This window comes from Crocodylus porosus, unplaced genomic scaffold (assembly GCF_001723895.1).
Source record: "Crocodylus porosus isolate Cpor-Errol unplaced genomic scaffold, CroPor_comp1, whole genome shotgun sequence".
NCBI lineage: Eukaryota > Metazoa > Chordata > Crocodylia > Crocodylidae > Crocodylus > Crocodylus porosus.
Window position 1 is genome coordinate 7,745,196 of NW_017728943.1, and position 10,320 is coordinate 7,755,515.

At 45.9% G+C, this 10,320-nt stretch overlaps 1 protein-coding gene across 1 annotated transcript in view; it reads right to left on the bottom strand.

Moving 5' to 3' along the window:
- Positions 1–963: 963 nt before the first annotated feature.
- CLCN1 (chloride voltage-gated channel 1) overlaps positions 964–10,320 on the bottom strand; it is a 69,532-nt gene continuing 60,175 nt past the window's right edge. The window contains exons 17-23 of the mRNA XM_019548526.1: positions 10,043–10,269; positions 9,818–9,914; positions 7,815–7,903; positions 5,048–5,086; positions 4,482–4,586; positions 3,245–3,331; positions 964–2,690 (exon numbers count right to left, since the gene is read on the bottom strand). Coding sequence (XP_019404071.1) covers positions 2,310–2,690; positions 3,245–3,331; positions 4,482–4,586; positions 5,048–5,086; positions 7,815–7,903; positions 9,818–9,914; positions 10,043–10,269 — 1,025 coding nt within the window. The 3' untranslated portion in view covers positions 964–2,309. The remainder of the gene's footprint in view (positions 2,691–3,244; positions 3,332–4,481; positions 4,587–5,047; positions 5,087–7,814; positions 7,904–9,817; positions 9,915–10,042; positions 10,270–10,320) is intronic.

Sequence of the window (10,320 nt, forward strand, 5' to 3'; positions counted from 1 at the left end):
ATAAGAGCAACACAATGAACTGCCAGAGACCTGAGGAAAATCAAGGAGGAGATGCTTACAGACCTGCTCACATTACTGAAGAGGAGGGCTATGGGTGCAGAAGAGTAGAGCGCTCAGGTGCAGTATTAGCAGGATCATTATTCTGACCTAGTCAGAAGGGGCATTTCCCAGGCCAGGCACAAAGTGGTATTCCAGGTCAGGTGAAATGCTGATGGCACCAGCAAGGTTATGGTATGGCAAGGCGGACTATGCAGCAGAGGCCATAGCCATCTGAAGAGAGATACCCAGCAGGCTTTCAGAGCCAATCAGAGAAAATCCATGTTCTCTGACTTGCCCTTCAGTTCTGGGCACAGGTGGTCCCGGTGTAGCCATATGCTTCACGGAGCTAAGGGTAGCCTCTCCAGCCTCTACTTTGGTAAAGCCTTAGCAGGTTCAAGGCTATCTTCCACAGCCCCAGTGGCACTATGCCAGGATGAGACCTTCCCTCCTTCAGAGATGATGGGCAGGGTTACCTTCAGCAACTTCCATCGGCTCTCATGCATGAAACGAGTTGGCAGTAATTCTTCCCCAGGACAAAGATCAAGATCTACTCAGGAACTTGAATTGGAATAGTAGGGGAAGTGCTACAAGGCAGGATTGAAATCTTTCTGTTGGGTCACAATACAAATTAACTGGAAAGGCTATGGATTGGGACCCCAAAACTGGATAAACAGGGTGATGGCTTTGTCAAGACTGAAGCATAAAGATGGACAAGTTGGGGGTCATAAGATGGTAGTTGGAATAGCAATGGGTGCTTTGCATTAGGCCTTATCTGCATTGGGAGAACCATGTGGAAGATTCCCAGCAGTGGGATAGCAGACAAAAACTCTGCTCTAGGAGAGGCGTTTTCTTATGTTATCAAAGGTTTGGGGCATTTACTCCTCAGTGCCTTGCTTACCATCAGCTTTTTCACACACCATAATCCTCTCCTCTGGCATTCTTACATTTTAAGACTATAACTTGATAGAAATTAGCAACAGCAATTTAGAGACACAAATACACAAACAGCTGAGAGATTGGTACATATTTACAATCTTACTCCTTCCAGCCCTATCCACAGTCCAGAGGCCCAAGCTGGAGAGAACTTCTGGCCTTCCCACTAACATTTCGAACGTTCTGCTTAACAACTTCATGGAGACAATGGAAAATCAAGGAGGCAACTCTCCACCACCTGTCCCAATTCTTTTTTAAAGAAATGCAATTAAGATCAACAATCATTCTCATTGACATGTGTTTACAAGACAGCAGAGTGGAAGGGCAAGGGAGAAGCCCCAAACCTCCCACCCACTCAGGAAACACCCAAAGGATCCAAAATGAGACAAAATTCTGGTGTGCATGATGGGAGACCTCCTTGAAGGGAGCTACAGGGACAAACTGTGATAGGCTTCTGGGTGCTTCAAAGGTGTGTGAGTACACATGAGCATTCATGCGTACGTGTGTATGTACTCATGCATGGATGCATATGTGGACATGCTCACAGATGGGGTTGTGGTGTCCTGAAAAGATGGCAAACACCAATGGGGAGTGAAGGAGAAGAGTGTGCATGGAAAACTTGCTATTATATAAGGCTCTTATTTATCTCAGTTGGCATTTCTTCAGGTACCAGGCTGGATCAGCCCACATCTTTGGGAAATACAATATTAGTTGGTTTGACAGTACCAGGGAAGGTGCTTGGGGGTCCTGCTGTCTCCTGCAGATATTTCCTGCAGCTCTGAAAATTCTCACCAGTCAGACTCCTGAGTTGGGAGCATGTTCCTGCCTGAACCGAAATAAATGAAGGCAGACAGTGTTATACAGTTGTAGGGTATTCAGGGAAACAGAGAAGTGAAAAGGCTGCTGAAGCTACCCTGCTCCTCACCACGTGTCCATAACGGCAGGATCTGTCCAGGATTCTTGTTCTGTAACTGGCAGTACCCATGCATTCTTTATTCCTGCTGCCTCCCTCATGTACACATAAGAGCTAGGAGAGGAAAGAGCTCCACTATCCCATAACCCCAGCTTCCATTAATCCTTGGGGACTCTCCCTCCCCATCCTCTGCACACCCATATGCAGCACATCCAAGGGCCTCCCCTGTGCATCCAAGGCAGCATAACTCTTTAGGCAGTGAAGGCAACAGAAGGAAAGGCCAGTCCTGTGCTCCTACCCCCAGCAGAGCCAATCATTACATATCAGAGTGCAGTGAAACAGTCCATAGGCTCCCTGAGGAACATGTATAATACAGATAGCTCAGTGAAGGGAGAAGGGGTGGAACACTTCCTCCTCCCACCAATTATAGAGGTACATCTTCTTCCTCATCCTCATCCAGATCCGTGGAGTGCAGGCTCAGGTCCCTGAGGATGTCTGAAATGTTTTCAGTAGCAGGGCCAGTCATTTCCATGTCCTCCAACTCAGTATCAGTGGCAGAAAGCAGCCCCTCCTCAGGGAAGGGCAAGGGCTTCTGGGACAGGGAGCTGGGGGGCAAAGGGCTCTCTGCCCCTGAGTCCACTGCTCCTTTCATGGGTACTGCACAGCTGTTCGGCCGGCTCCACACCTGTGAGACCTGGTTGGCCTTCTCACTGCTAACTGAGGTCCGGTTGGTGTTACGGAAGCTAGCAAGCGGTGGACGGAGACGGACACCAGAGCGCGTGGAGCCCTCAATCGCTTTCTGGAGCTATTGGAGGGAGAAAAGGGCCGGGGGGAGGATAGAATACACAAAGCACAACAGAAGTTTAGCTATAGTAAAAAATAAAGGAATTTTACCCAGGTAAGACTTTCTCTAGCCCTGTGACCTGGGAAAAATCAGACTGCACATTGCTGTAGTGTTATCTCACTCAACAGCATTTCACAAATTCCATGCCGCCGTGATCTGAAGGAACAGCTACTAAATGGATCTAGTACAAGTCATGCAGGACAGAGCCTTCTTTTCATGGAAAGGGCCAGGTAAACATTAACATTCATGTAAGTGAAATAAGGTCTTGGTTTGCTAAGGCCCTGTCTGAAAGACTCCCTTTCCAGCAGCATACTTATTCTACTTCAGCAGGGCAAAGAACTGATTTGGATTCCAAGACTGGAGTGTAAGGAACTATAGTAACAGGAGACCAGAAACCTAGACCCCCTAAGCTGATTCCCAGTTATCTGTAAGATATTGTGATGAAACAAAAGTCTGAGGTGGAGCAGGAAGAGGTGGGAGTGTCTTCCTTGATTCAATAATGCAACTGTGTTTACCTCTTCTAATGCCAGCACTCCCTTTAACTTCCCCATACTGGTTACATAGGCATGGCTGAGGCTCAGCAAGGAGAATAAGGTGTGCGTCTGTGGGAGAAAGCACAAGAGAACATCTGTTCCAGTGACTGGAGTGTGACTTGGTGCGAGACTGAGGGCTGAGATCTACTCAGCTCCTAAGCTAAAAGGGAAAATCGCAACTGCCCTCCAGCCCCACTGGCAAGTAGCAACTCTTAGAGGTGTTTAGTGATACCTGGCAAATTCCCAAAGGTATCTATCATCCTTTACTTGGTACATACAGACGACATATGCCTGTGCATCCAGGAACTAGTGCACCAAGTCCGAAGCAGTAACACAGCAGGTGTGTCTACATGAGACACTAACTGCGCAGTAGCCTAATAATACTGTGCAGTAGCACATCGCAGCACAAACAACGCTAATGTGTAGTATTATTAAGCTACTGCACATTAATGCTAATGCTACTGTGTAGTATTATTAAGCTAGTGCACAGTACCATCACTAAAAAGGTGTTCACCAGCATTACTGCTCAGTGACTCCCGTTACTACACATTAATCTAGTCCTTGATTTTACAAGTACAAGTAAATTTAATGTGCAGTAACCACTGTGCATTAATAAATGTGTAGCTGTGCCCACTGTATCTTACAAATTCAGATATCAATACAAATGAGAGGTGTATGCACATCCTGTTATGCTCCGAAGCAGAGAGGATAAATACTAGCATTAATGCACTGGCATGAAGGTCCTGAGTCTCAGGCAAGTTTAGAAATCCCACTACTAGGGATGGATTTTTCTGCACAGAGTATGAAATTCAGGATTAATTCATTACTGCTTTTAAAAATGGCTGACGTGCGGCTCCTGCTGTCTACAGGGTTTAGGAGTAGGAGTCCTGTTGATAATATGTGAGGGAACCAGATGCCTTAGAGGTTTGAAATGTGAAATTAATTCTATGGCTAGTGGATCCTAGTATGGTCTGTTGAAGCTTTTGTATCAAAACAGTTCGCTGTAACTTTTCATTTTCCAGGAGGCCAGAGCTAGATATTGGGGTTAGGGGAGCTCAATGAATTATTTATGGAAGGAAAAGAAAAGACAACAAGACAAAAATACAATGAGTGGCAAAATGAGCCTACACAGAGAGGGAGGGAGTAAACAGAGAATGAGCCTTGTGGTGACCAAGAGTCTGCAAGAAAGGTGAGATGTAATAGGAAGTTCAGCACCCACCTTGTGCAGGGAAGTCCTCTCCACCAGTTGAAAGGGAGAAGGGTCTATGCGACAGCTGTCAAAGCACACTTCCTTGTTCAACTCCTCCTGCTCCCAAGCATCTATCTGACACAGAAAAAAGGAGATCACACTTATAGTGTGCTTCTAGCTTCTTTCCCCACCCAGGGTCATCCTCCTCCTGCTGTTTCTCCAGCACCTTTGTCTATCTCCCTCAATTAATCTTTCCTCTCAGATTGCATGTTCCTCCATTGTCAGATGGGATGTCCCTTCGGGAAACTAGCAATGCTGCAGCAATAAAAAAGTGTTCCCAGTAGCAGTGAAAAAAGCATCTCGGCACCTCGGACATCCTTAGTTCTGCTTAGAGGGGAAGAGATCTTCTAGATTTTCTAGAACAGAATTCCTTATGTCCAAGAAAGAAGGTATCTGAATGACCTCTCCTTTTAGCTCATAAGCAGTTAAACTCTGTTCTGCTCATGGACAGGAGGAGGCATCCACTGCACCGCCTTTCACCACCTCCCCTCTACCTCCCCCCTGCCATGCACACACTTTTCCTCAGCCAGACTTACTTCCTCTGGTTTCATTGTGTCAACAAGATCTACTGAGTCCTAAAAGAATAGAAAATAAAGCCAAAGTCAGAGAAAGACCACAGAATACCACTAAGAAAATCCTAGATGAATGTTCACGCTGCTCCAAGAAGTACTCCTGCATTCTGGCAGTTCCTCTTCCTAACTTCTGGTCATCCTAATCTCTCACACTCATGGGCCTCCTCTTTCTGCTCCCAACAGTGCCACCTAGTGATTAATTTATCTTTAGGAGCTAAAGCTACCTCCCACCCCCGCACCCGGGCAAACCCTTCCTTTAGTATCATTGGGCATTTATAGACGTGCTCTGGGAGGTGATGGGGGGCTCTAAGAGCCACACTAATTAAAGTGCCTAGAGCATCGTGTGTATCAGTGTCCCCAGGCTGAAAAATGGCAGTAGAGGTGCTTTAACTAAAGCTCATCAAACCAGCTTTAAAGTGCCCCTGCAGCCATTTTTTAGCACAGGGATGCTGATACATATAACACTGGAGTCTGCTGGAGAACAGTAATTACCACGCTCCAGCACACTTGATTGCATCTGCTCCAACACGCTGTAATTACAGTGTGTTGGAGCAGCCTCCCTGCACAAGAATAGGAGCCCATTCTTAGGGAGGGTGGAATATGCATACTGAGATACTTCTGGCTGGCCTCCAGACTAGTCCTAGGTCCTAGTTCAAGTTTCTGATTAGTCTCCTAATGATTATTTTGGGACTGGACCGATACATGGTGCTTCCTCTGACCCAAGCAAGCCATCAGGATTATCACTATACAGATAATACCCCTTCCAGTTTGGTGGATGAACTGAAACATTTAAAAGGTATTTGTTTAGATATGATCCAGCACCAACATTTTCTAAAATGCTCAGAAAATCAGAAACTTGCATCTAAAATAACCACAAATTAAACACAAGCAAAGAGTTTGATTACAAGGGGTCTTGGGTACAATCCACAGATCCAGTGAGGAATTATAACTAAGCTGTTCCTCTGAAGTCACAGCAGCCCAAGTTCAAGTCCCCACTTTGCCTGATGCAGAGGTGAGATGTGAAGCAATCTCTTTTCTTGAAGCTGCACCATGGGTGCATCTACATATCGCCCTACATCACTGTAGTGACGCATTATGTCGCTATATGGTACACTACAGCAATGTAGCAATCATATGAGTCTACAAATGATCGGCAGCTACGGCAACATAGCGGTGAAATCTAACCGTGCACCACGCGCGTGGTGCAGTACAGAGAGTTACTGCACCGTTCTTTAGTACCTTCAAAAGGAAGTACTAATGCATGGCATGGGGAGCTCCCCCCTTGTGAGCACAGAGGTGGAACGGGATCTTGGAGTTATTATTGACTCAAAGATGAACATGAGCGGCCAATGCCAGACTGCAGCCAGCAAAGCCAGCCACACCTTGTTGTGCATCCACAGATGCATCTCAAGCCAGTCCAGAGAGGTGATCCTCCCCCTCTATGCGACACTGGTCAAGCCACAGTTGGAGTACTGCATCTAGTTCTGGGCACTGCACTTTAAAAAGGATGTGGCCAGCCTGGAGAGGGTTAAGAGGAGGGCCACCCGCTTGGTGAGAGGGCTGCAGGACAGGCCCTACGAGGAGAGGCTGAGGGACCTGAACCTGGTCAGTCCCAGCAAGCGGAGGCTGAGGAGGGATTTGGTGGCTGCCTACAAACTCGTCAGGGGAGATCAACAGCAAATAGGAAGAGCCCTATTCTCCCCAGCACCACCTGGGCTGATGACAATGGCCAGAAGCTGCTGGAGAATAGGTTCAGGTTAGAGATTAGGAGGCACTATTTCACTGTTAGGGTAGCTAGGATCTGGAACCAACTTCCTAGGAAGTGGTCCTCGCTCCTACCTTGGGTAAATTCAGAAAGAGGTTGGATGACCACTTGTCTGGGGTTGTGTGATCCCAGTGTGTGCTCCTGCCAGTGGCGAGGGGTCAGACTAGATGATCTGTTCAGGTCCCTTCTGACCCCAAACTACTATGAAACTATGGCACCATAGCAATGTCACCACATGGTGATGTTTCAACGTGCCCCATTTGTCATAAAGTACTTCACTGAAGCAGTAACTAGAATACAGGTTCCCCCCACTTCCACAGGAGTACCTGATCCACAAGACTATGCAGTCATTCTTTCTCTCTGGGCCTATAATTATTTCAGCATATACAAAAGAATCAGTTTCAGCAGGAGGGTCTGAGGAATCTCAACAACCCCAGAAAAGACTGTAGCCCAGTCCTAACAGACCTGACACACTGGTTCAAATCACTGCTGTGGTATTTTGAATCTGGGTCCCTCATATCTCAGGTGACCATTCTAAATACTAGGGTGTACAATATTAAGATTGGGGAGGGGAAGAGCGAGAATCATTGCTTATTCTCTCTTCCTGGTTCTAGGAAAGGTATCTGAGGCTAAGAGTATTCTTTATATTTTGCCAAAATTACTTGCCAAATTTGAACCAAACTGCATTTATTCTCATATAATCCTAGCTATGATGTCTGCCTTAGGATCTGCAGCACAGAGAGCTCCTGATTAGACAGAACTGCATTTCCCCATTTGTGCCACAGTCATGGTCTCCTGGGTGTGCAGGGGGTAATCCTTAATCTTCTATCAGGAGCTCACTATCTTTTTGTGAGTTTTCCTGTCAGTCATTAGGACCTGTGGGGGGAGGGTGCAGGGAGCTTATTAAATCTTGGTTCTTTTACATTTCCTCCTTTGATGTGTTACTGGGAACCGTGACATCCTAACCTGGGCAGTGCTTTCCATCTCAGGTGAATGGCTGTAACTGCACAAAAGCTGCTGGATCAGTTGCTGGAAACTCCAGAAACTCCTGGCTTCTGGAAGAGAATGGAACAAAGAAGAGAAAAAACCCAAACCAGTGACGGACTAAAACACAAGACCTTCATGCTTATCTCATCTAAGTTGATCCAAGGAGTTGTACAATGGCCACGTTAAATGTTAGTTCAACCAATCACAACCCAGCATTCAGTTGTAAACAGACTAATCTACATACTATCCCATACATAGCTGGGAGAAATAAACTTTAACAAACCAGCCTTGGAGGATGGCTATCTAATAAGTTTGAACAGGAACCACAGGTAACAGAAACAGCGACCCAGCTATAACAAAGGCCATGCTACAAGGCCATAGAGAAAAGGATGTGGCACCAGAAAAGGGATTTTTACAGGAAGGTGATTAATTCAGAACGGTGGGTGAGGATGATTAATTTGAGGGCATTAGCCTGAACGATGAAAAAGCAAAGTGGGACTATGGGGAGATCACTGTAGCTGATATAGGAACATAATTAGAGTAGCTAGGGCAGAAAGGGAAGAATGGGATCCAGAGAGGGTGCCAAAGATTGCAGCAGATGCATTTTTCAACACCCTAAATATGAGGATAAAAGAGTCTAGATAGTACCAAGGTCATAGTGCTGGGAGTGAACATCATTATAAAATAATTGTCAATGATGGAGACCATGGGATGTGAGGTAGACAAAGAGATGAGGTTTGCTATTGATATGCAGTGTTCAAGCTAATGGTAGGACATATGAGAAGACAGGCCAGAGTCAAACAGTGGAAGGTGTGATTTATAGAATAACAATTAGACAGGAGTCCTCTATGCTCCCTTACCTCTTTCACCAGTCACTTCAGGATGGCTCTTTTGCATCCCCTTCTGCAGCGCTTTTACTTGCCTAATGTAAAATACCTTAAACAATGCCCCCTCCCCTCTGATTTTCTTGGCATGACTATTCAGAGTAATAGACCTTTCCCATTTGGTAAGCAGAGGAATTAACCAGTACACTGCTCTACAACTATGCCTGGCCTCCGGCAGGCTTTATTGCATCTCAGAGACACTGACCCACATTGGTTATGCCACAGAAAGGAGAGTGTTGTACCTAATATTACACTTTGCAGATCCTTTCTAGTATTTGGGAGCCTGAAAGCCCTACTTCCTTTGGTCACGCATGGAGTCTGGCTATCATCAGGATCTCAGTGAAGCTCAGAAAGCACATCCAGAAAATATAACCAGGGGCTGCATAAAAATCAGGCACATGAGCAGAGCTGGGAGAGCTCAACTCACTTGACTGTAAATAGTTTCAGAGGACAGGGAATAAAATGATACATTAAAGTCTGTCCCTCCTATTTGCACAAGCTGACATGATGATGTGAATATGTGTAAAGAACTTATTTGATTTCTGGAGATGGCATTTTAATTAGAGCAGTTTCTGGAGAGCCACTCCATATAAAACACCACAGCATCACTTGTGCTGAGTCCCCATGTGTTTAAAAATAGCCGTGGGATACTTTAACTAAAGCTCATTCGATGAGCTTTAGCTGAAGTATCTCTGTGACCATTTTGAAATGGAGGGGAGCTTAATATACATGACCCTGCAGTGATGCTAAAGCACTCTAATTAGAATACAAAGCAGGCTCAATTAATCAAGTCTGGTCTGATGAGGGCATCTATAGGCAGTCCAAGTTACTAATGAAGGAAGTATATCTATATCAAGCATAGATTTTTCTCAGGCAGAACAATTCTGGATGGGTAACTGATGGAGGCACCTTCCTTGCTGTATGTGGTGCAGGTTGCAGGAGACATTAGTGGGAAACTATATGCTCTGTATGTATTACTCTGGTGATGAGATACATTGCAGAGAACAGTTTAGACATGATCCCCTTACTGGGAAGACATCAAAGCCATTAAGGCTTCTAAGCACTGGCATTTCTGAGGCAGGCTGGAGGTCATCATACCTGGGGGTTCCTGAAGTCCTGGGGTTTCTGGTATTAATTTATGAGGAGTCACTGGGCCATTGGGTTTCTCAGAGTGACTGGGAGGTTGCTGAGACAGCTGCAAAGGAAAAGTAAATAACATAGGATTCAGCCCATTTAGCTCCCTTCATTCCCTTTCCCCATGTCTCACTGCTCGTTCTGACCCTCCCTCACCTCCAGTTCTCACTCTCTCTCTGCTTCTCATACCTCAGTCTTTTCCTCTTCATCCTCATCCTCATCCACAAAAGCAAATGATTCACGCTTCCATTTGGGCATGGCCATCCACTGGCTTTTGCTGCTGCCATCATAGGGTGCCTCAGTCAGCTTCTGCTGCATCTCCTTGGAGAGATGCAAACGCCGCTCTGGGCTGATGTGTCTTTGGAGAAGGGCCTGCAGCTCTGACCGTTCCACCGAACCCAGAAGGATCATGGACTCTGTCAAAGATCAAAGTCTTTGATTTCAGATGCCGATGGCAAAAGGTCAGA